The 26,266-nt window shown below is 53.7% G+C and overlaps 1 protein-coding gene across 11 annotated transcripts in view; it reads left to right on the forward strand.

Moving 5' to 3' along the window:
* The window catches only part of HUWE1 (HECT, UBA and WWE domain containing E3 ubiquitin protein ligase 1), a 282,139-nt gene that overhangs the window by 96,754 nt on the left and 159,119 nt on the right, over positions 1-26,266 (forward strand). For 6 of the 11 annotated variants that reach the window (XM_075324217.1, XM_075324216.1, XM_075324218.1 and 3 more), the window contains 2 exons: positions 16,838-17,073; positions 17,183-17,306. In XM_075324217.1, the coding sequence (XP_075180332.1) occupies positions 16,838-17,073; positions 17,183-17,306 (360 nt within the window). The remainder of the gene's footprint in view (positions 1-16,837; positions 17,074-17,182; positions 17,307-26,266) is intronic. The other 5 variants (XM_075324213.1, XM_075324220.1, XM_075324221.1 and 2 more) reach the window with 1 other exon arrangement.

Consider the following 26,266-nt stretch of genomic DNA (forward strand, 5'->3'; position numbering starts at 1 on the left):
GCCTTGACGCAACTGGTACACGACAATATGGCTCAAGCCCAGGCCGATCAGAAGCGTTGGTACGACCAGAACGCTTGTGAGAGGACCTACCAAGTGGGTCAACAGGTGTGGGTACTGGTCCCCGTACCACAGGACAAGCTTCAGGCAGCCTGGGAAGGCCCATACCTCGTGTACCAGCAGCTCAACCCTGTGACGTACCTGGTCACCCTGGACCCTGCCCGTGGAAGGCGGAAGCCCTTCCATGTGAACATGATGAAGGCACATCATGAGCGGGAGGCATGTGCGCTCCCCGTGTGCAACCTGCCCGAGGAGGGAGAAGCGGAAACCCTCTTGGATATGCTAGCCCAGGTTAGGGCAGGCGGATCCATTGAGGATGTGGAGGTTGGCCACCAGCTCTTGGAAGACCAACGGTCCCAGCTGTGGGCCACCCTCCTCCCCTTCCGGGGGTTGTTTACCAACCAGCCCGGAAGGACTGACTTGGCTGTCCATCACGTGGACACTGGGGATCATCCCCCGATCCGGCGTTCAGCATATCGGGTCTCCCTGGAGGTGCAGCAACACATGCGCCAGGAGATTGACGAGATGCTGAAGCTGGGGGTGATCCAGGCATCCAACAGCGCTTGGGCCTCGCCTGTAGTCCTCGTCCCTAAGAAGGACCGAACCACTCGGTTCTGCGTGGACTACAGGGGGCTCAATGCGGTCACGGTCGCCGATGCGTACCCAATGCCACGCATCGATGACCTGCTCGATCAGTTGGCCGGGGCTCAGTACCTGACCATCATGGATCTGAGCCGGGGATATTGGCAGATCCCCCTGACTCGCAAGGCCAGGGAACGCTCTGCCTTTATTACCCCATTTGGACTGTACGAGTCCACGGTGATGCCATTCGGGATGAGGAATGCCCCTGCCACTTTCCAGCGGATGGTCAACACCCTGCTCAAGGGACTTGAAGGGTACGCGGCCGCGTACCTGGATGACATTGCCGTCTTCAGTCCCACCTGGGAGGACCACCTAGAGCATCTAGCACAGGTGCTCAGGCGGATCCACCGGGCAGGTTTGACCATCAAGCCGGGAAAGTGTCAGCTGGCCATGAGCGAGGTCCAGTACCTCGGTCACCGGGTAGGCGGGAGAACACTGAAGCCCGAGCCTGAGAAAGTGGAGGCCATCGCATCCTGGCCCACCCCCAGGACCAAGAAGCAGGTGATGTCCTTCTTGGGGACCGCCGGGTACTATAGGAGGTTTGTTCCACGCTATAGTAGCCTGGCAAAGCCCTTGACGGACCTCACCAAGAAGAAGCTGCCCTCTGCAGTCGATTGGACAATGGACTGCGAGACAGCCTTCCAGGCCCTAAAGGACGCCCTGTCCAGCCCGCCCGTGCTACAGGCAGCCGACTTCACGCGGCCGTTTGTAGTGCAGACCGACGCCAGTGACTTCGGCCTCGGTGCGGTGCTCAGCCAGGTGGACTCTGCGAGCCAAGAGCACCCAGTCTTGTACCTGAGCAGGAAGCTGTTACCAAGGGAAGTTGCCTATTCCACGATGGAGAAGGAGTGCCTGGCCATAGTGTGGGCCCTGCAGCGTCTGCAACCCTATCTATACGGGCGCCACTTCATCGTGGAGACGGACCACAATCCCCTCAGCTGGTTGCACACCGTCTCTGGGACGAATGGGCGATTGTTGCGATGGAGCCTTGCGCTCCAGCAATACAACTTCACCATTCGCCACAAAAGGGGCCGTGACCACGGTAACGCAGACGGGCTGTCCCGACAAGGAGAGGTCGCGGACGGGCGCCCGGGGGAACACCGGAGTGTGCTGCCCCCTAGCGCCCTCAAAAGGGGGGAGGTGTGAGGTAAATCCGGAGATATGACGATAAATCATGATATTCAAGTATGTCAGGAAGCCCTCTCCTGGTGTCACCCCCCCTTTCCTTCACACAACTGGTTTAGCAACAAATCCCATGGCCATGTCCTGTGATATGGAGATGAGGTGGTGTGGGAACAATGGACACAGGATGACTCCCTGCCGTCACCCTGTAACAAGAGTTGTATCTCATTAGCAAGGCTATGGAACTAGCTAGACCGAACGACTCCAGTAAAAAAATGGTTCATATCTCGCAAGCCATATTTCCGATAAATATGGCAACCATAAAAATGGTGTCTCCGCATGCGGACGATGCTGGCACACCCTTTTTATGGGAGCAGGACATTGGGAAATGCCCCAGGCGTGATATCAGCCAATGGGGAACTGGCAGACAGGTCATGAGTCCCCTCGTTCTGTAGCTAAATTCATAACTGTCACAATGAGAGCATTGGCGTCCGCCTACGACGCTCCCAGGCAAAGTTATGGCCCATATTCCATGTTGTGGATTGTCCATAACTCAAGCCAGGGGTGGAGCAGTGCTCCCTCTGAGGTCACTAAGGTAGGAGGGGACCTGGATTTGCCCAGGTTGATAACCCTACTTCGGCCATTTTCCAGTGTTCTTTTCGCTGGGGGCACGTGTAGGAAACATCTGTGGGAAGGATCCTAGAAACCTGGGTACAGCGCCCCCCTGTGGCCAGACGCAACAAGGTAACTGCTGGAACTGTGTATGCCTGTTTGTAACCCATGCTTTGATTGTAACTGTACTCTGACATATGTATATTCTGTAGATTCCCTATTGTATATATTGTAGTTTCTAGTGTGCTTTAGGCTGATTAAATTATATAATTAATCTTGGGCTGTTCTGTTATCTCGATCTTGAATCCCACGTCTGTGTGTTCGGCTAATAGTTACCGTGAAGCGGTTGGTGGCAGCGAATTGTGCCAAGGATTATTGTGGGGAGGCCAGTGAGATTCGGGGAGATTTTATATATTCCGCCCGCAGAGGTCGGGGGAATATATACCCTACTCTCACCGGGGACCCTTCAATAATCGGCATAAGTAGTATAGCGGCCTCCTTGCTTATTGTCGGGCAATTCCATAATTGGCCTGACTATAAGAGGGGCGCTAGAGAGCGCGTCACGTGCTCTGTCTGTCGGTCGGGAGGTATAAAGGAGGGGTGACACCCACTTGTTACCCCCCGATTGTGACGTACTGGTAGCCAGCGCGGGGGAGTTCTGAGTGACCCCCCCGGTGGTTTGTGACACCCCGTGGGAACACGGGATGCTCAGTTTTCAAGCTTTGTGCGAAGGAGGTCAGACATCCACGCATAGCTCCACTGTTTAGTCAGCAGTAGCTGCTGACTATATCGGATGGAAGAAAAGAGGGCCCATATTGGGCCCCCAGCATGCTCCCTTCTCACCCCACTTGCGGTTTGTAAGGTTGAGGTACCTATTGCTGGTACGGAGGCTGGAGCCCACATGCTGTTTTCCTTCCCCATCCCCCTGAGGGGCTCTGAGGAAGTGGGATCTTTCCGGCCACCAAGCCCTGAGGCCGGGCTCCATCCACAGACCCATAGAACCTGCTGGATGCCGAGCGAGGTACCGTTCAGGGACAAGGCCCTGCAACATTAAGGTACTCTGTGTCCCCGTATGGCAGGCACGCACACTCCAGGCTTGCTGGGTGTGCTAGTGCGCCGGGGACTGAAGCGCTGCGCGCTGGGGTCATAGTCCCTACAGATTACTGGGGGATTTTGTTGTGTTGGGGGACTGCCGCGCCGACCGCCCCTGGAGCGGCGGCGCAGCTGAGACTTGTAGTGCGCCGGGGACGCGCCGACCGCGCTTTTACGGCGGCGGCGTTTCTAACTCTAGTCCCCGGCTTTTGTGGCCCAGCTCCGCTTCGTTCCCGCCCCCACCCTGTCAATCAGGGTAAGGGAGAGACGCTGTACAATCGTCAGCGCCGAGGGCTGGAGCCTTATTTACATGCTCCAGCCCTCTCACTAGGCACAGTGGGACGCAGGCTTCCCGCTCTTTGTCTGTATACGCCCAGGGCCCGCCCCCCCCTCCACAGGACGCCGGCAGCCATTCCAGCATGCAGTCTGGCTGGAGGAAGGACACAGGCTCTGGGAGACTCAGACTAGGGATTTCTGGCGACCACACACCCGCGTTTAGCGGGCGGTAAGCAGCACATTAGTGCTGGCCCCACTTGTGCCACAGTGTTATATTGGTGTACTTTTTCCTGTACCAGATATATATATATATATATATATACTACACTGGACGGTCGCTTCTTGGCTGTATACCCTGTATTGCTCTGAGGAGACAACAACATGTCATCCACAAAACGCAAGGGTGCCAAGGCACGGGCTGTATACATTGCTTGTACAGCATGTGGGGCTAATCTACCAGCAGGCTCCAACGACTCCCATTGTGTGCAATGTTCAGTCCCAGTGGCACTTCGTCAGCCAGAGCCTATGATGGTGGTAGCCCAGGCAGAGTCGCCTGTGAACCCTGCCCCGGTGACGGGGACAGAATTTGCAGTCTTTGCTGATAAAATGTCTGTGACTATGACAAAAATCCTGGAGACCTTGCAGTCCAGGCCAGTTGCGCAGACCATGGACACTGCTGTGTCTATGCTCCCCGGTCCCCCTCAGTTGGAACTAATCCGTACTTCAAGGGGGTCCCAGGCATCACAGGCTGAAGACTCTGACTCGGATGAAGGTCCCAGTCACCCTAAGCGAGCTCGCTGGGAAAGACCCTCCACGTCATCACGCGGGTCAGGGTCTCAGCGAGAATTGTCTCTGTATGGTGAGACAGAGGTGGGTGATCAGGAGTCTAGTCCTGAGACCGCTCTCAATCTGGATACTCCTGATGGTGACGCTATGGTAAATGACCTTATAGCGGCCATCAATAGGCTGTTGGATATTTCTCCTCCAGCCCCTTCAGCAGAGGAGGCAGCTGCACAGCAGGAGAAATTCCATTTCCTGTATCCCAAGCGTAAATTGAGTACTTTTCTGGACCACTCTGACTTCAGAGAATCAATCCAGAAACACCATGCTTATCCGGACAAGCGTTTTTCCAAACGTCTTAAGGATACACGTTATCCCTTTCCCCCTGACGTGGTAAAACGCTGGACCCAGTGTCCAAAAGTGGACCCTCCAATATCCAGGCTTGCAGCTAGATCCATAGTTGCAGTGGAGGATGGGGCTTCACTTAAAGATGCCAATGACAGACAAATGGACCTTTGGTTGAAATCTGTCTATGAAGCTATCGGCGCGTCGTTTGCTCCAGCATTCGCGGCCGTGTGGGCACTCCAAGCTATTTCAGCTGGTCTGGCACAGGTGGACTCTCTCATACGTCCAGCAGTGCCGCAAGTGGCGTCCTTAACTACGCAAATGACTGCGTTTGCGACCTACGCTATCAATGCGGTACTGGACTCTACGAGCCGTACCTCAATGGCATCCGCCAACTCTGTAGTTTTGCGCAGGGCCTTGTGGTTAAAAGAATGGAAAGCAGATTCTGCTTCTAAAAAATGTTTAACCAGCTTGCCATTATCTGGAGACAGACTGTTTGGTGAGCAATTGGCGGAAATCATTAAACAGTCCAAAGGGAAGGACTCTTCCTTACCCCAGCCCAGATCAAACAAACCTCAACAGAGGAAGTGGCAGTCGAAGTTTCGGTCCTTTCGAGGCTCGGGCAAGCCCCAATTCTCCTCGTCCAAAGGGACTCAGAAAGAGCAAAGGAGCTCTGATTCCTGGCGGGCTCACTCACGCCCCAAGAAAGCAGCCGGAGGTACCGCTTCCAAGGCGGCGGCCTCATGACTTTCGGCCTCCTCACTCCGCATCCTCGGTCGGTGGCAGGCTCTTCCGCTTTTGCGACATTTGGCTGCCACAGGTCAAAGACCGGTGGGTAACAGACATTTCTCTAGTCCCTTCCACGACAGCATAGGAGGTTGTCTCTCCACGCCCTAATTGGGACAGGAAGTTCAAGAGGTTTAAAAGGACCCTCCCACCTCCCACAGCCAGTGTCTTTCCTGTCCCCATGGGGCATGGAGAGGTTTTGTTTTTTTCTCCTATGCTGTGGTGGCCGGCGAACTGCAGTATATTTTTTTTTTTTTTTCCCCCTATTACCTTCAGCCGGACGGCATCGGTCGGGCCTTCACCGCTCCTCCCTTGCTGTTCCCTCACGCTGTGGGGGACCGCTGCTCCAGCCTTCCGGATCCTCCTGAGGGGTGATGCAGGCTGTTGAGCTCCCCGGCCGGCGTCCTCCCTGAGCCGCCGGCCGCCTCCCGCATGCACGCTGCCGGAGCGATCCGGAAGTGCTCCCGGAGGCGGGACTTCTGGTCTTGCGGACTTCCGGTCGAGCGCTTCCGGTTTGCGGAGGCAGCGTGGAGGCACGCCGACTGCGACTCGACCTGCCCAGGACCGGATGCGGGAGGCGGGGAAACGTACACCGTCACCGGGGAGGCAGGCCCTTGTCCATAAGGGCTGCCACGAAGACATCAGATCATGGTAAGACCGTGCTCCCTGTCATGTCTTCCGCTGCAGCTGCCTCTGCAGAACCCAGTGTGCCCCCTGCTACTGTGAGTATGGAGGGGATTGGTCCCTCGGACATAGGTCTCATCAGTGATTATGGCTCTCTGCTCTGTGTTTTCTAGGAGGACAAGGCCACCAAGAAAACTGACAGAAATGAGAAATCAGAGAAGCCTGAGAAGTCAGAAAAAACTGACAAGTCCGATAAGCCTGATAGACCTGACAGAGTGGACAAAATTAAAAAATGTCCCATCTGTATAAAGAAGCTCCCTGCAGTATGGGATAAAAAGCTTTGCCAACAATGTACGGACCAGGTTATTAGGGCCGAACAACCATCTCTGATAGATGAGTTGCGGTCCATGATGAAACAGGAGATTAGGGCCTCATTGGCTTCTCTCCCTGTGCCTGGCCCTGTTCCTGGCCCTGTGTCTGGCCCTGTTCCTGGCCCTGCTCCTGGCCCTGCTCCTGGCCCTGCTACTGGACCCTCTCCTCCAAAAAAGAGGAGACTCCAGTCGACCCCTTCTGATCAGGAGGACGCTGATTCCACCTCTGAGGGTCCTGATGAAAGATTTCCATCTGGGGGGTCTGACCAGTCCTTTCTTTTTCACTCAGAAGAGTTGGGGGATCTTATTGAGGCAGTTCGGAGCACTATGGGTTTACAGTAAGTGCAGTCTCTTCCTTCAATCCAGGACGAAATGTTTGCTGGCCTGAAGTCAGTCAAACAGTTGGGATTCCCAGTTCATGCCAATATATTGGATATTGTTTCTCAGGAATGGGAATGTCCTGAGAGGCGGGTACGGAGTGACCTTAGACGCCGGTTTCCTCTGGAACCTTCGGGACTACATTGGGAGATCCCAAGAGTAGACGTTCAGGTGGCTAGGGTAGCTAAGCAAACGGCTCTTCCCTTTGAGGATACTTCCCAACTGAAGGATCAAATGGATAGGAAGGTAGAGGGCCTGATGAAGCGGTCCTGGGAGGCATCGTCTTCCTCTATTCAAGCCAACATTGCCTCCACCTGCGTATCCAGGTCCCTAATTAGGTGGTTGGACCAGTTGGAGGCTCATATTTCCCAAGGGACCCCTAGGGAGGAATTACTGGAATCCCTTCCCTTGCTTAGGAAGGCTACCTGTTTTCTGGCAGATACCTCGGTGGAATCTGTCCGCCTGGCAGCCAGGACCTCGGTGCTTTCTAACTCTGCCCGACGTGCCCTCTGGCTTAAGGCCTGGAGTGGAGACTCCACCTCTAAAATGAGGCTTTGTTCCCTTCCTTTTAAAGGGGATTTGGTGTTTGGACCTGCCCTGGATGATATCCTGGACAAGGCGACTGATCGTAAGGCCTTGCCCGATCCTAGACCTACCAGGAAGCGGTCCTTTCGTCCCTCGATGCCTCAGGCCTCCCAGCCCAGAGGGAAAGGGAAGGCAGGCAGGTGGAGCTATCCCAAAGGTAGAGGGAGAAACATCCTCATCCCTCCACATCAGCAACGTCCTCAGCAGGACAAGCAGTGACTCGGCCCGGGTGGGGGGAAGACTCTCAGCGTTTCTTACCCAGTGGCAGTCCATAACCTCTTGCCAATGGGTTCTGAAGATCATCTCGGACGGTCTTCTCATAGAATTCCTTTCCCCCCCTCTTCCGGGTCTCCGAGTCACTGCGCTGGCATCGCCGGGTTCACAGACTCTGTTGTACTCAAAGATTTTAGAGTTAGTGCACTCGGGGGTCGTTTCCCCAGTCCCGAGTCGGGAAGAAGGGATAGGACACTACTCCCGTCTCTTCCTGGTCAAGAAGCCATCCGGCGACGTCCGTATAATTATCAATTTAAAAAGTCTAAACCGTCAGGTCAGGTACCGGCGGTTCAAGATGGAGTCGGTGGGATCAGCTATTCCCCTGATAGGTCTACACCACCAGATGGCCTCTATCGATCTGAAAGATGCCTACTTCCATGTACCCGTCCATCCGGGACACAGACAATACCTCAGGTTTGCGGTGCTTCACGGGGAAGAAGTACTTCATTTCCAATTCAATGTACTTCCCTTCGGGATCTCCTCAGCTCCAAGGATCTTTTCCAAGATCATGGCAGAGGTGGTCGCCTTCATAAGATTGCAGGGTATCTGTCTAGTTCCGTATCTGGACGACTTTCTTCTCATGGCTCCGTCTGCTCCAACCCTCCGGAGCCATGTGGAGAGGTCTTTGGGAATCCTTCGGTCTCTGGGATGGATTCCCAATCTCAAAAAATCACAGTTAACCCCCTCCTCCACACGGCAGTTTCTCGGAGTGCTGCTGGACTCCGACAGACAGGCATCTTTTCTCCCAGAGGGCCACAGGATAGCTCTGTTATCCAAAATCTCGAAGCTCCGCAGGCAGGCTCGCCCAACGCTTCGAGCGGCTATGTCAGCCCTGGGTTCCATGACATCCTGCATCCCCTCGGTCAGGTGGGCTCAGGCCCATTCTCGGTGTCTCCAGGATCATATCCTGGCACACTGGGACAGACTCCCGTCATCCCTAAACAGAAGGTTTCGCCTCTCGGAGTCCGTCTCCTCATCCCTTCTCTGGTGGCTGAGTCCCGCCAACCTGCAGGTGGGGGTTGCCTGGACTCAGAAACCCCTGGTTACACTGACCACAGATGCCAGCCTACGTGGATGGGGGGCGATGGTGGCAAGTTCCCCATTTCAAGGGGTCTGGAGTCCTTACGTCAGCTCCCAATCCTCCAACTACCGGGAGCTCAGGGCAGTCAGGGAAGCCCTCCTTGCGGCTCAGGACCTCGTCCGGGACTCTCACGTCCTGGTATATTCAGACAATGTCACAACAGTGGCACATCTCCGCCATCAGGGCAGTACACGCTCAGGCGCCCTGAAGTCGGTATCCTCCCGAATCTTTCAATGGGCAGAACAATCTCTGCTCTCCCTTTCTGCGGTCCATCTGAAGGGCTCCCTCAATCTTCAGGCGGATTTCCTGAGTCGTCGGGATGTTCATCCAGGGGAATGGAGCCTGGATCAGGCAGTGTTCTGCTCTCTAGTGGCAAGGTGGGGTGCACCAGAGGTGGACCTCTTTGCCTCAGCAGAGAATCGCAAGGTCGCAACATATTTCTCCCTGAACCCAAGGGACGAGGCTTTAGGGGTAGACGCTTTCTGCCACAGTTGGTCCTTTCGCCTCGCTTACGCGTTCCCCCCTCTTCCTCTTCTCGCACGGGCCCTGAGGAAGATCAGAGACGAGGGGGTCCCAACTATACTGGTAGCCCCTCTGTGGCCCCGGAGGAGTTGGTACAGCCTGGTCATGACGCTAGGAATCGACGGCCCAGTCCTCTTAGGTTCGGACCCCAGCTTACTGTCACAGGGTCCGATTTTCCATCCGGCTCCTCAGAAACTCAACTTGGCTGCCTGGCTTCTGAGGCCCGGGCACTGAAGGCTCAAGGGCTTTCTGACAAAGTTGTGGCTACGCTGCAGAAGAACCGTAAACCTGTGACTAATAGTATATACAACAAAATCTGGAAGAGATTTTCCTCCTGGTGTGGTTCTCGGCCTCCTGACCCCTTTCGGCCTAATATTGCGCAGATTCTGGACTTTCTCCAAAGTGGTTTAGACTTAGGTCTTAGGCCCAGCTCCCTGAAAGTTCAGGTGTCAGCACTCAGTGCAGTCTTTGACACGGCTCTGGCAGATCATCGTTGGATCCGTCGGTTCTTTGTGTCCGCTAGTAGACTCTGTCCACGTCGGAGGGTCCTGACGCCTCGCTGGGATCTCAATGTGGTCCTTACAGGACTATCTCAATCTCCGTTTGAACCTCTGTGCTCTTGTAACATTCGTTCCCTTTCTCACAAGACTGCTTTTCTTGTGGCTATTACATCTGCTCGCAGAGTCGGCGAACTTCAGGCTTTGTCTGTTAGGGAACCTTATCTGACCATCAGAGATGACAGCATTGTTTTTCAGCTGGACCCTTCCTTCCTTCCCAAGGTGGTTTCGGATTTTCACAGTTCGCAGTCCATCGTCCTGCCTTCATTCTGTCAGAATCCTCGGACTCCGGGTGAGGAAGTGTTTCATTCTTTGGATGTCCGTCGGATAGTGTTGCACTACCTAGAGGTTACTGCTTCTTGGCGCCTTGATTCTAACCTGTTCATCCAGCCCTTTGGCCGCAATAAGGGCAAGAAGGTGGCTAAGAGTACAGTCGCCAACTGGATTGTGCGAGCAATTAGAGATGCATACCTCGCTCAGCATCTCTCTCCGCCTACTGGATTCACGGCGCACTCCACCAGGGCTACCTCTGCCTCCTGGGCCGAACGGGCAGGGGCCTCCCCTGAGCAGATCTGCAAGGCGGCTACGTGGTCTTCGCTCCATACCTTCACGAAGCATTATCGTCTGGATCTGGATTCCCACAGGGATTTGGCCTTGGCAGGAAAGTCCTGCAGGCTGTGGTCCCCCCCTAGGTATCAATTCTTTGGTATTCCTCCTATGCTGTCGTGGAAGGGACTAGAGAAATAAGAATTATTCTTACCGATAATTCGCTTTCTAGGACCTTCCACGACAGCAGGTAATTCCCTCCCCTATGTATTCATGTATTCCTGAATGTGTAGTACTTCTCATATGCTATGGATTCTTTGTAAGACACTGGCTGTGGGAGGTGGGAGGGTCCTTTTAAACCTCTTGAACTTCCTGTCCCAATTAGGGCGTGGAGAGACAACCTCCTATGCTGTCGTGGAAGGTCCTAGAAAGCGAATTATCGGTAAGAATAATTCTTATTTTGTCTCACGGGTACAGGATAGAGTTCAGTTCTCGTCCTCCGCCTCGGTTCTTCAGAACTTCCCCACATCCCGACCGAGCAGATGCCCTTCTGCAGGCGGTGAATTCTCTAAGAGCAGACGGAGTGGTGGTCCCTGTTCCTCTTCGGGAACAAGGACAAGGCTTTTACTCCAATCTCTTTGTGGTGCCAAAAAAGGACGGCTCATTCCGTCCTGTTCTGGACCTAAAACTGCTCAACAAGCATGTGAACGCCAGGCGATTCCGGATGGAATCCCTCCGCTCAGTCGTTGCCTCAATGTCTCAAGGAGATTTCCTAGCATCAATAGACATCAAGGATGCTTATCTCCACGTGCCGATTGCTACAGAGCACCAACGCTTTCTACGCTTCGTGATAGGAGACGACCATCTTCAGTTCGTAGCTCTGCCATTTGGTCTGGCGACAGCACCACGGGTGTTCACCAAGGTCATGGCGGCAGTGGTAGCAGTCTTGCACTCTCAGGGACACTCTGTGATCCCTTACTTGGACGATCTACTTGTCAAGGCACCCTCTCAGGAGGCATGCCAACTCAGCCTGAATGTTACACTGGAGACTCTCCAGACGTTCGGGTGGATCATCAACTTCTCAAAGTCAAATCTGTCACCGACCCAATCACTAACGTATCTTGGCATGGAGTTTCATACTCGCTCAGCGATAGTGAAGCTTCCGCTGGACAAGCAGCGGTCACTACAGACTGGGGTGCAGGCTCTCCTTCAAAGTCAGTCGCACTCCTTAAGACGCCTCATGCACTTCCTCGGGAAGATGGTGGCGGCAATGGAGGCGGTTCCATTTGCGCAGTTTCATCTGCGCCCACTTCAATGGGACATTCTCCGCCAATGGGACGGGAAGTCAACATCCCTGGACAGGAAAGTCTCCCTTTCCCAGACGGCCAAAGACTCTCTGCAGTGGTGGCTTCTTCCCACCTCATTATCACAGGGAAGATCCTTCCTACCCCCATCCTGGGCAGTGGTCACGACAGACGCGAGTCTGTCAGGGTGGGGAGCAGTTTTTCTCCACCACAGGGCTCAGGGTACGTGGACTCAGCAGGAGTCCACCCTTCAGATCAATGTTCTGGAAATCAGGGCAGTGTATCTTGCCCTACTAGCCTTCCAACAGTGGCTGGAAGGCAAGCAGATCCGAATTCAGTCGGACAACTCGACAGCGGTGGCATACATCAACCACCAAGGAGGGACACGCAGTCGGCAAGCCTTCCAGGAAGTCCGGCGGATCCTGATGTGGGTGGAGGACAGAGCATCCACCATATCCGCGGTTCACATCCCGGGCGTGGAAAACTGGGAAGCAGACTTCCTCAGTCGCCAGGGCATGGACGCAGGAGAATGGTCCCTTCACCCGGACGTGTTTCAGGAAATATGTCGCCGCTGGGGGGTGCCGGACGTCGACCTAATGGCGTCTCGGCACAACAACAAAGTTCCGGCCTTCATGGCACGGTCTCGCGATCAAAGAGCTCTAGCAGCAGACGCCCTAGTGCAAGATTGGTCGCAGTTCCGGCTCCCGTATGTGTTTCCACCTCTGGCACTCTTGCCCAGAGTGCTACGCAAGATCAGATCCGACTGCAGCCACGTCATACTCGTCGCCCCAGACTGGCCGAGGAGGGCGTGGTACCCGGATCTGTGGCATCTCACGGTCGACCAACCGTGGGCACTACCAGACCGACCAGACTTACTGTCCCAAGGGCCGTTTTTCCATCGGAATTCTGCGGCCCTGAACCTGACTGTGTGGCCATTGAATCCTGGATCCTAGCGTCTGCAGGATTATCCCAAGAGGTTGTTGCCACCATGAGACAGGCTAGGAAGTCCACGTCTGCTAAGATCTACCATAGAACGTGGAGGATTTTCTTATCCTGGTGCTCTGCACAAGGAGTATCTCCCTGGCCATTCCAGTTACCTAATCTTCTTTCCTTCCTGCAAGCTGGGTTGGAAAAGGGTTTGTCGCTCGGCTCCCTTAAAGGGCAAGTCTCGGCACTATCCGTGTTTTTTCAGAAGCGTCTAGCACGACTTTCTAAAGTACGTACGTTCCTGCAGGGCGTTTGTCATATCGTCCCTCCGTACAGGCGGCCATTAGATCCATGGGATCTAAACAGGGTACTAGTTGCTCTCCAGAAGCCGCCCTTTGAGCCTCTGAAGGATGTTTCACTTTCGCGACTCTCACAGAAAGTGGCCTTTCTGGTGGCGGTCACGTCTCTTAGGAGAGTGTCTGAGCTACAAGCGCTGTCATCCAAGGCTCCCTTCCTGGTGTTCCACCAGGACAAGGTAGTGCTGCGCCCCATTCAGGAGTTTCTCCCTAAGGTAGTATCCTCTTTTCATCTTAATCAGGATATCTCCTTGCCTTCCTTTTGTCCTCATCCAGTTCATCGGTATGAAAAGGATTTGCATTTGTTAGATCTGGTGAGAGCACTCAGGATCTACATTTCCCGCACGGCGCCCATGCGCCGCTCCGATGCACTCTTTGTCCTTGTCGCTGGTAAGCGCAAGGGGTCGCAGGCTTCCAAAGCCACCCTGGCTCGATGGATCAAAGAACCAATTCTTGAAGCCTACCGTTCTGCTGGGCTTCCGGTTCCTTCGGGGCTGAAGGCCCACTCAACCAGAGCCGTGGGTGCGTCCTGGGCATTACGACACCAGGCTACGGCTCAACAGGTGTGCCAGGCAGCTACCTGGTCGAGTCTGCACACTTTCACCAAACATTATCAGGTGCATACCTATGCTTCGGCGGACGCCAGCCTAGGTAAAAGAGTCCTGCAGGCGGCAGTTGCTTCCCCGTAGGGGAGGGTTGTCTTTGCAGCTCTAACATGAGGTATTTCTTTACCCACCCAGGGACAGCTTTTGGACGTCCCAATCGTCTGGGTCTCCCAATGGAGCGCCGAAGAAGAAGGGAATTTTGTTACTTACCGTAAATTCCTTTTCTTCTAGCTCCTATTGGGAGACCCAGCACCCGCCCTGTTGTCCTTCGGGATTTTTGGTTTTTTCGGGTACACATGTTGTTCATGTTGAACGGTTTTCAGTTCTCCGATGTTACTCGGAGTGAATTTGTTTAAACCAGTTATTGGCTTTCCTCCTTCTTGCTTTATGTCACAGACCACCGGGGGGGTCACTCAGAAATCCCCCGCGCTGGCTACCAGTACGTCACAATCGGGGGGGTAACAAGTGGGGGTCACCCCTCCTTTATACCTCCCGACCGACAGACAGAGCACGTGACGCGCTCTCTAGCGCCCCTCTTATAGTCAGGCCAATTATGGAATTGCCCGACCATAAGCAAGGAGGCCGCTATACTACTTATGCCGATTATTGAAGGGTCCCCGGTGAGAGTAAGGTATATATTCCCCCGACCTCCGCGGGCGGGATATATAAAATCTCCCCGAATCTCACTGGCCTCCCCACAATAATCCTTGGCACAATTCGCTGCCACCAACCGATTTACGGTAACTATTAGCCGAACACACAGACGTGGGATTCAAGATCGAGATAACAGAACAGCCCAAGATTAATTATATAATTTAATCAGCCTAAAGCACACTAGAACTACAATATATACAATAGGGAATCTACAGAATATACATATGTCAGAGTACAGTTACAATCAAAGCATGGGTTACAAACAGGCATACACAGTTCCAGCAGTTACCTTGTTGCGTCTGGCCACAGGGGGGCGCTGTAGACCAGGTTTCCAGGAACTCCCTCACAGGTCTTTCCCAACCAGGCCCCCGAGCAGAAGAACACTTGAAAATGGCCGAAGTAGGGTTATCAACCTGGCCAAATCCAGGTCCCCTCCTACCTTCGTGACCTCACAGGGAGCACTGCTCCACCCCTGGCTTGAGTTATGGACAATATCCCAACATGGAATATGGGCCATAACTTTGCCTGGGAGCGTCGTAGGCGGACGCCAATGCTCTCATTGTGACAGTTATGAATTTAGCTACAGTACGAGGGGACTCATGACCTGTCTGCCAGTTCCCCATTGGCTGATATCACGCCTGGGGCATTTCCCAATGTCCTGCTCCCATAAAAAGGGTGTGCCGGCATCGTCCGCATGCTGAGACACCATTTTTATGGTTGCCATATTTATCGGAAATATGGCTTACGAGATATGAACCATTTTTTACTGGAGTCGTTCTGTCTGCTAGTTCCATAGCCTTGCTAATGAGATACAACTCTTGTTACAGGGTGACGGCAGGGAGTCATCCTGTGTCCATTGTCCCTAAAGCCACCTAATTTCCATATCACAGGACATGGCCATGGAATTTGTTGCTAAACCAGTTGTGTGAAGGAAAGGGGGGGTGACACCAGGAGAGGGCTTCCTGACATACTTGAATATCATGATTTATCGTCATATCTCCGGATTTACCTCACACTTTAGCACTAAAACTGAGCATCCCGTGTTCCCACGGGGGGTGTATAGCCAGAAGGGGAGGGGCCTTACACTTTTTAGTGTAATGCTTTGTGTGGCCTCCGGAGGCAGTAGCTATACACCCAATCGTCTGGGTCTCCCAATAGGAGCTAGAAGAAAAGGAATTTACGGTAAGTAACAAAATTCCCTTCATCTCTTCATTCGGGAACACAGAAACCATGTGTATGCTGCTGACACTGTCTGCCTCCTAGTTGACACTAGGTTGGCTGACGCTGTGTCTGCCTCCTAGTTGACACCAGGTTGGCGGACGCGGTGTCTGCCTCCTAGTTGACACCAGGTTGGCGGACGCGGTGTCTGCCTCCTAGTTGACACTAGGTTGGCTGATGCTGTGTCTGCCTCCTAGTTGACACCAGGTTGGCTGACGCGGTGTCTGCCTCCTAGTTGACACCAGGTTGGCTGACGCGGTGTCTGCCTCCTAGTTGACACCAGGTTGGCTGACGCGGTGTCTGCCTCCTAGTTGACACCAGGTTGGCTGACGCGGTGTCTGCCTCCTAGTTGACACCAGGTTGGCTGACGCGGTGTCTGCCTCCTAGTTGACACCAGGTTGGCTGACGCGGTGTCTGCCTCCTAGTTGACACCAGGTTGGCTGACGCGGTGTCTGCCTCCTAGTTGACACCAGGTTGGCTGACGCGGTGTCTGCCTCCTAGTTGACACCAGGTTGGCTGACGCGGTGTCTGCCTCCTAGTTGACACCAGGTTGGCTGACGCGGTGTCTGCCTCCTAGTTGACACCAGGTTGGCTGACGCGGTGTCTGCCTCCTAGTTGACACCAGGTTGGCTGACGCGGTGTCTGCCTCCTAGTTGACACCAGGTTGGCTGACGCGGTGTCTGCCTCCTAGTTGACACCAGGTTGGCTGACGCGGTGTCTGCCTCCTAGTTGACACCAGGTTGGCTGACGCGGTGTCTGCCTCCTAGTTGACACCAGGTTGGCTGACGCGGTGTCTGCCTCCTAGTTGACACTAGGTTGGCTGACGCGGTGTCTGCCTCCTAGTTGACACTAGGTTGGCTGACGCGGTGTCTTGCCTCCTAGTTGACACTAGGTTGGCTGACGCGGTGTCTGCCTCCTAGTTGACACTAAGCTAAAACGGATTATCTCCGTGCCAGTCGGTGGGTTTAACCTGCTAAGAAGCCAACATTTTCCCCTAGTGGCAGCAGCCCACAACCCATGGTTTCCAGGGTCCCACATTAAAGGCTAAGATTTTACGGTGAGTACCCAAAAATCCTCTTTTCCGAAGGTTTGCATTGATGTATTGTTCATCTTGTTGAATAAAGGCAGCCTTCACCTGTATAAAGAACTTGTGGAACCGGAAGCCGCTAAAGGTGTACGGCGGGCGCATGGCTGAGTCTATGCTCGCCATCTTGTGTCACATCCTTCGCGGGGAACCAGTCATTCGAGAACGCTTGAGCAAAGAGAGAGAGGGAAGCCGCGAAGAAGAAGCCGGGCAGCCGGACGAGAGCGGCGCAGCCAGGCGGGAACCCCAAGTGAATCAACAGCAACTTCAGCAGGTGGGAGTGTGAATTGAGTTTAGACTCGCCTTTTTTGGCACATTTTTTTTTATTTATTTTTCGCTTTTGATATTGGATGAATTTCCTAATCTTTTTGTTTTTCACCCTATAGCTTATGGATATGGGTTTTACTCGGGAGCACGCAATGGAAGCCCTCCTGAACACGAGCACCATGGAGCAAGCGACCGAGTATCTCCTCACCCACCCACCGCCGCTCATTGGTGGAGTCGTACGGGTAAGTGTGACCCGCTAAAGGCTGTTTTTTTTTTTTTTTTGTTTGATTCAGCTTCAAATCTGCTTTCCTTCTGTACCTTCATCACATTGCATCCTCTCTCCCCCCCCCACCCCTCTCCTCTCTCCTCCATTCCAGCCCCTTTCTACCGCAGGCTTCTCTGTGCCACTCTGCTCATGCAAAGCGGATATTCCAGCATCTGCATGTGACAGAACATTTTAGGATAGTTAGGTGAGGGATAATCCCCCGAAAACATAAATTCAACAAGAATAAATTAATGCACAACATCTCATAATAACAAGTAACCCATTAATCATAAAGCCACTCCATTATCAAGTAATGGAAACCAAAAAAAGAGGCAAACGGAGAGTTAAATGGCTAAAGGTAAAAGAAGGGAATTTTGTTTACTTACCGTAAATTCCTTTTCTTCTAGCTCCAATTGGGAGACCCAGACAATTGGGTGTATAGCTACTGCCTCCGGAGGCCACACAAAGCACTACACTTAAAAGTGTAAAGCCCCTCCCCTTCTGCCTATACACCCCCCGTGTGATCACGGGCTCCTCAGTTTTAGTGCAAGAGCAAGAAGGAGGAAAGCCAATAACTGGTTTAAAAACAAATTCGATCCGAAGAAACATCGGAGAACTGAAACCATTCAACATGAACAACATGTGTACCCGAAAAAACAAAAATCCCTAAGAAAACAGGGCGGGTGCTGGGTCTCCCAATTGGAGCTAGAAGAAAAGGAATTTACGGTAAGTAAACAAAATTCCCTTCTTCTTTGTCGCTCCTAATTGGGAGACCCAGACAATTGGGACGTCCAAAAGCAGTCCCTGGGTGGGTAAAATAACACCTCGTGATAGGGCCGTAAAAACAGCCCTTTCCTACAGGTGGGCAACCGCCGCCTGAAGGACTTGTCTACCTAGGCTGGCGTCCGCCGAAGCGTAGGTATGCACCTGATAATGCTTGGTAAAAGTGTGCAGACTCGACCAGGTAGCCGCCTGGCACACCTGCTGAGCCGTAGCCTGGTGCCGTAATGCCCAGGATGCACCCACGGCTCTGGTAGAATGGGCCTTCAGCCCTGAGGGAACCGGAATCCCAGCAGAACGGTAGGCTTCAAGAATTGGTTCCTTGATCCACCGAGCCAGGGTGGATTTGGAAGCTTGCGACCCTTTACGCTGACCAGCGACAAGGACAAAGAGTGCATCCGAGCGGCGCAGAGGCGCCGTGCGGGAAATGTAGATTCTGAGTGCTCTCACCAGATCCAACAAATGCAAATCCTTTTCACATTGATGAACTGGATGAGGACACAAAGAAGGTAAGACGATATCCTGATTGAGATGAAAGGGGGATACCACCTTAGGGAGAAACTCCGGAATCGGGCGCAGAACCACCTTGTCCTGGTGAAACACCAGGAAGGGAGATTTGCATGACAGCGCTGCTAGCTCGGACACTCTCCGAAGAGACGTGACCGCTACTAGAAAGGCCACTTTCTGTGAAAGGCGAGAAAGGGAAACATCCCTCATAGGCTCGAAAGGCGGCTTCTGGAGAGCAATTAGAACCCTGTTCAGATCCCAGGGCTCTAACGGCCGCTTGTAAGGAGGGACGATATGACAAACCCCTTGCAGGAACGTGCGTACCTGAGGAAGTCGTGCTAGGCGTTTCTGAAAAAATACAGATAGCGCTGAGACTTGTCCTTTAAGGGAGCCTAGCGACTAACCTTTTTCCAAACCGGATTGCAGGAAGGAAAGAAGAGTAGGCAATGCAAATGGCCAGGGAGACACTCCCTGAGCAGAGCACCAGGATAAGAATATCCTCCACGTTCTGTGGTAGATCTTGGCGGACGTTGGTTTCCTGGCCTGTCTCATGGTGGCAATGACCTCTTGAGATAATCCTGAAGACGCTAGGATCCAGGACTCAATGGCCACACAGTCAGGTTCAGGGCCGCAGAATTCCGATGGAAAAACGGCCCTTGGGACAACAAGTCTGGTCGGTCTGGTAGTGCCCACGGTTGGCCTACCGTGAGGTGCCACAGATCCGGGTACCACGACCTCCTCGGCCAGTCTGGAGCGACGAGGATGGCGCGGCGGCAGTCGGACCTGATCTTGCGCAGCACTCTGGGCAACAGTGCCAGAGGTGGGAACACATAAGGTAGCCGGAACTGCGACCAATCTTGAACTAAGGCGTCCGCCGCCAGAGCTCGGTGATCGTGAGACCGTGCCATGAAAGCCGGGACCTTGTTGTTGTGCCGGGACGCCATTAGGTCGACGTCCGGCATCCCACAGCGGCGACAGATCTCCTGAAACACGTCCGGGTGAAGAGACCATTCCCCTGCGTCCATACCCTGGCGACTGAGGAAGTCTGCTTCCCAGTTTTCCACGCCTGGGATGTGAACTGCGGATATGGTGGATGCCATGTCTTCCACCCACGTCAGAATCCGCCGGACTTCCCGGAAGGCTTGCCGACTGCGTGTTCCTCCTTGGTGGTTGATGTATGCCACCGCTGTGGAGTTGTCCGACTGAATTCGGATCTGCTTGCCTTCCAGCCACTGCTGGAAGGCTTGTAGGGCAAGATACACTGCTCTGATTTCCAGAACATTGATCTGAAGGGTGGACTCTTGCTGAGTCCACGTACCTTGAGCCCTGTGGTGGAGAAAAACTGCTCCCCACCCTGAAAGACTCGCGTCTGTCGTAACCACCGCCCAGGATGGGGGTAGAAAGGACTTTCTTCGGCGCTCCATTGGGAGACCCAGACGATTGGGTGTATAGCTACTGCCTCCGGAGGCCACACAAAGCATTACACTAAAAAGTGTAAGGCCCCTCCCCTTCTGGCTATACACCCCCCGTGGGATCACGGGCTTGCTCAGTTTTCAAGCTTTGTGCGAAGGAGGTCAGACATCCACGCATAGCTCCACTGTTTTTAGTCAGCAGCAGCTGCTGACTATGTCGGATGGAAGAAAAGTGGGCCCATATGGGGCCCCCAGCATGCTCCCTTCTCACCCCACTTTTGTCGGGTGTTTGTTAAGGTTGAGGTACCCATTGCGGGTACGGAGGCTGGAGCCCACATGCTGTTTTCCTTCCCCATCCCCCCTCAGGGCTCTGGGTGAAGTGGGATCTTACAGGTCTCCAGGCACTGAGACCGGGCTCCATCCACAGACCCAGAGAACCTGCTGGATATGGAGCTGAGTATCGTCAGGGACAGGGCCCTGCTACATTAAGGTACTCTGTGTCCCCGTACACATCGCGCACACACACACCAGCATTGCTGGGAGTGCTAGTGCGCCGGGGACAACAGCGCGGAGCGCTCGTGCTATTATTCACGGCAGCTTGCTGTGTGAATTTATGTATTGGGAACTGCCGCGCCGGGCCGCTGCTGGGTGTTTTTACACTGTGGCGCGGCTGGGATTGTGGTGCGCCGGGGACTCCGCGCTGGCCGTGCACATAGGACGGCCGCGCTTATTACTCGAGTCCCCGGCTTTGCGGCCTAGTTTTCGTTTCGTTCCCGCCCCCAGCCCTGCCAGTCAGGGGAGAGGCGGGACGCTGTACAGAAAGTCAGCGCCGAGGGCTGGAGTCTGCTTTGCATTCTCCAGCCCCCTTCACTGGACACAGTGGGACGCCGGTTTCCCGCTCTTGCCTGGGGCACGCCCACGGCCCGCCCCTCGTCACACGAGCTGGAGAAGGACGCCGGCAGCCATTCCTGCAGTCCGAGCTGGAGAACGGAGACAAGCTCTGGGCAACCAGTCACAGGACTCTGGCGACCACACACCCGCTTATAGGCGGGCGGTAAGCAGCACCTGAAGTGCTGACCCCACTAAATACCGTTGTGTCCATTTGTATTTTATGCTTACACTGCACTGTAGGTCGCTATTTTTGGCTATATGCCCTCTTAGATGGCGAGACAACAGCAGCAAAAAAGCAAAGGTGCTAAGGCACAGGCTTTCTATGCTGCTTGTATTGCATGTGCTGAAGTGTTCATTTGTACTTATGCTTGTATGCTATACATTGCACTGTACGGTCGCTATTCTTGGCTATATTCTCCTAGAATGGCTAGACTACAGCAGCAAAAAAGCAAAGGTGCTAAGGCACAGTTTTTCTAGGCTGCTTGTATTGCATGTGCTGAAGTGTTCATTTGTACTTATGCTTGTATGCTATACATTGCACTGTACGGTCGCTATTCTTGGCGATATTCTCCTAGATGGCTAGTCTACAGCAGCAAAAAAGCAAGGGTGCCAAGGCACAGGCTTTCTAAGCTGCTCATATTGCATGTGCTGAAGTACTCATTTGTACTTTATGCTTGTATGCTATACATTGCACTGTACGGTCGCTATTCTTGGCTATATGCTCCTAGATGGCTAGACTACAGCAGCAAAAAAGCAACACAGGCTTTCTATGCTGCTTTTACTGCATGTGATACTGTTCCACCGGCAGGTTCCACTGACCCCCGTTGTGTGCAATGCTCCCCTGTAGCACTTGGTCAGCCGGGGTCTCTACTAGAGGTGGCCAAAGGAACCACCTGTGAACCCTGTCCATGGACAGGGACGGTGTTGCAGTTTCGGCTGATAGATTGTCATGGGATAGTGACTTGCAGTCCAGACAGGCCATGGGCAATCTTGATCATTGCTCCCTGGCCACCCTCATTTGGAACAAAATCAGTGCTCCGGGGGGGTCCCAGGCATTCCAGGGTGAAGGCTCTGACACGGACGACAGTCCCAGACAGCCTAAGCGAGCTCGCTGGGAGCGGCATTCGGCCTCATCACTAGTCAGGGTCACAGCAGAGGACTCTCTGTATGATGAGGCAGACGTAGCTGATCAGGACTTTGATCCTGACACCGCTCTCAACCCGGATACACCGGATGGTGACGCCATGGTGAATGATCTTATAGCGTCCAGCAATGGCATGTTGGATATCTCTCCCCCAGCTCCTTCAGTGGAGGAGTCAGCTTCCCAGCAGGAGAAATCCCATTCAGTATCTCAGGCGTACATTGAGTACTTTTCTGGCCACGCTGACTTCAGAGAAGCAGTTCAGAATCACCACGCTTACCAGATAAGCGTTTCTCCAAATGTATTAAGGATACATGTTATCCCTTTCCCCCTGACGTGGTCAGGCGCTGGACCCAGGGTCCAAAGGTGGACCCCCCAATCTCCAGGCTTGCGGCTAGATCCATAGTTGCAGTGGAGATGGGACTTCACTTAAAGATGCCATTGACAGACAGATGGACCTCTGGTTGAAATCTGTCTATGAAGCTATCGGCGTGTCGGTTGCTCCGGCATTCGCAGCCGTATGGGCACTCTAAGCTATGTCAGCTGGTCTTGCGCAGCTGGTCTTGAGCACAGGTACATCTGTGCCGCAGGTAGCGTCCTTATCCTCGCAATGTCTGCATTGCGACTTACCCTATTAAGGCTGTCCGAGAGAGACAGTCGAGGTTTCGGTCCTTCCCAGGCTCGGGCAGGTCCAAATTGTCCTAGTCCAAAAGGGCTCAAAAGGCTCAGAGGGGCTCAGATTCCAGGCGGGCTCAATCACGCCCAAGGAAGGCAGCCAGAGGAACCGCTTCCAAGGCGGTCTCCTCATGACTTTAAGCTCTCTCTCTCCGCATCCGCGGTTGGTGGCAGACTCTCTCGCCTTGGCGACATTTAGCTGCCACAGGTCACAGACCGGTGGGTGATAGACATTGTGTCTCACGTGTACAGGATAGAGTTCTGTTCTCGGCCTCCAATCTGATTGTGGGGGACCTAAAACTGCTCAACAAGCACGTGAAGGCCAGGCGGTTCCGGATGGCATCCCTCCGCTCCGTCATTGCCTCAATGTCTCAAGGAGATTTCCTAGCATCAATAGACATCAGGATGCTTATCTCCACGTGCCGATTGCTCCAGAGCACCAACGTTTGCTACGTTTCGTTATTGAAGACGAGCATCTTCAGTTCGTAGCCCTGCCCTTCGGTCTGGCGACAGCCCTACGGGTTTTCACCAAGTTCAGGGCAGCAGTGGGAGCAGTCCTGCACTCTCAGGGTCACTCGGTGATCCTTCCTTGGACGGTCGACTTGTCAAGGCACCCTCTCAAGAGGCATGCCAACACAGCCTGAGCGTAGCGCTGGAGACTCTCCAGAGTTTCGGGTGGATCATCAACTTCTCAAGGTTAAATCTGACACCGACCCAATCGCTGACATATCTGGGCATGGAGTGTCACGCTCCCTCAGCGATAGTGAAGCTTCCGCTGGACAAACAGCGTTCACTACAGACGGGGGTGCAGTCTCTCCTTCACGGCCAGTCACACCCCTTAACACGCCTCATGCAGAGGCAGTCACTTTCGCGCAGTTTCATCTGCGTCCACTCCAATGTGGCATTCTTTGCCAATGGGATGGGAAGTCGACGTCCCTAGAAGGTACGTCCCCCTTCTCAGACGGTCAAGGACTCTCTTCAGAGGAGTCCATCCTTCAAATCAATGTGCTGGAAATCTGGGCAGTGTATCTTGCCCTGCAAGCCTTCCAGCCGTGGCTGGAAAGCACACACATCCGAATTCAGTCGGACAACTCCACAGCGGTGGCATACATCTACCACCAAGGCGGAACACGCAGTCGGCAAGCCTCCCAGGAAGTCCGGCGGAGTCTGATGGGGGTGGAAGACAGAGCATCCACCATATCCGCAGTTCACATCCCGGGCGCAGAAAACTGGGAAGCAGACTTCCTCAGTTGCCAGGGTATGGACGCAGGGGAAGGGTATCTTCACCCGGACGGTTTTCAGGAAATCTGTCAACGCTGGGGGATGCTGAACGTCGACCTAATAGCGTCTCGGCACAACAACAAGGTTCCGATTTTCATGGCGCGGTATCACGATCAAAGAGCTCTGGCGGCAGACGCCTTAGTTCAGGTTTGGTCGCAGTTCCAGCTACCTATGTGTTTCCCCCTCTGACACTGCTGCCCAGAGGGCTACGCAACATCAGGTCCGTTTGCCGCCGCGCCATCCTCATCGCCACAGACTGGCCGAGGAGGTCGTAGTCCCCGGATCTGTGGCATCTCACGGTCTGCCAACCGTGGGCACTACCAGCCCGGCCAGACTTACTGTCCCAAGGGCCGTTTTTTCCATCTGAATTCTACGGCCCTGAACCTGACGGTATGGCTTTTGAGTCCTGAATCCTAGCGTCTTCAGGATTTTCTCAGGACGTCATTGCCACCATGAGACAGACTAGAAAACCGACGTCTGCCAAGATCTACCACAGGATGTGGAGGATATTCTTCTTTTAATGCTCTGCTCAGGGAGTGTCTCCCTGCCCATTTGCATTCCCTACTCTTCCTTCCTTCCTGCAATCTGGTTTGGAAAAAGGTTGTCACTCGGCTCCCTTAAAGGACAAGTCTCAGCGCTATCTGTATTCTTCAGAAGCGCCTAGCACCACTTCCTCAGGTACACACGTTCCTGCAGGAGGTTTGTCACATTGTCCCTCTGTACAAACGGCCGTTGGACCCATGGGATCTGAACAGGGTACTAATTGCTCTCCAGAAGCCGCCCTTCGAGCCTCTGAGAGATGTTTCACTCTCTCTACTTTCCCAGAAAGAGGCCTTTCTGGTAGCGGTCACGTCTCTTAGGAGAGTGTCCGAGCTAGCAGCGCTGTCATCCAAAAGCTTCCTTCCTGGTGTTTCACCAAGGCAAGGTAGTGCTGCGCCCGATTCCGGAGTTCTCCCTAAGGTGGTATCCCCCTTTCATCTCAATCAGGATATCTCCTTACCTTCCTTTTGCCTCATCCTTTTCATCGATATGAAATGGATTTGCATTTGTTGGATCTGGTGAGAGCACTCAGAATCTACATTTCCCGCACCGCGCCTCTGCGCCGCTCGGATGCACTCTCTGTGCGTGTCGCTAATCAGCGTAAAGAGTCGCAGGCTTCCAAATCCACCCTGGCTCGATGGATCAAGGAACCAATTCTTGAAGCCTACTGTTCTGCTGGGCTTCCGGTTCCATCAGGGCTGAAAGCCCATTCTACCAGAGCCGTGGGTGCGCCCTAGGCATTACGGCACCAGGCTACGGCTCAGCAGGTGTGCCAGGCAGCTACCTGGTCGAGTCTGCACACTTTCACCAAGCATTGTCAGGTGCATACCTACGCTTAGGCGGATGCCAGCTTAGGTAGAAGAGTCCTGCAGGCGGCGGTTGCCTCCTTGTAGGGAAGGGCTGTTTTACAGCTCTAACATGAGGTATTAATTTACCCACCCAGGGACTGCTTTTGGACGTCCCAATCGTCTGGGTCTCCCAATGGAGCGCCGAAGAAGGGAATTTTGTTACTTACCGTAAATTCCTTTTCTTCTAGCTCCAATTGGGAGACCCAGCACCCGCCCTGTTTCCTTCGGGATTTTTGGTTGTTCGGGTACACATGTTGTTCATGTTGAACGGTTTTCAGTTCTCCGATGTTACTTCGGATTGAATTTGTTTAAACCAGTTATTGGCTTTCCTCCTTCTTGCTTTAGCACTAAAACTGAGCAAGCCCGTGATCCCACGGGGGGTGTATAGCCAGAAGGGGAGGGGCCTTACACTTTTTAGTGTAATGCTTTGTGTGGCCTCCGGAGGCAGTAGCTATACACCCAATCGTCTGGGTCTCCCAATTGGAGCTAGAAGAAAAGGAATTTACGGTAAGTAACAAAATTCCCTTCTTCCTTTTGACAATGAGGTGGGAAGAAGCCACCACCGAAGAGATTCCTTGGCCGCCTGAGAAAGGGAGACGTTCCTGTCGAGGGACGTCGACTTCCCGTCCCATTGGCGGAGAATGTCCCATTGTAGTGGACGCAGATGAAACTGCGCGAAAGGGACTGCCTCCATTGTTGCGACCATCTTCCCTAGGAAGTGCATGAGGCGTCTCAAGGGGTGTGACTGGCCTTGAAGGAGAGATTGCACCCCTGTCTGTAGTGAACGCTGTTAGTCCAGCGGAAGCTTCACTATCGCTGAGAGAGTATGAAACTCCATGCCAAGGTATGTTAGCGATTGGGT

The sequence above is a fragment of the Anomaloglossus baeobatrachus genome, chromosome 9 (assembly GCF_048569485.1).
Source record: "Anomaloglossus baeobatrachus isolate aAnoBae1 chromosome 9, aAnoBae1.hap1, whole genome shotgun sequence".
Lineage (NCBI taxonomy): Eukaryota > Metazoa > Chordata > Amphibia > Anura > Aromobatidae > Anomaloglossus > Anomaloglossus baeobatrachus.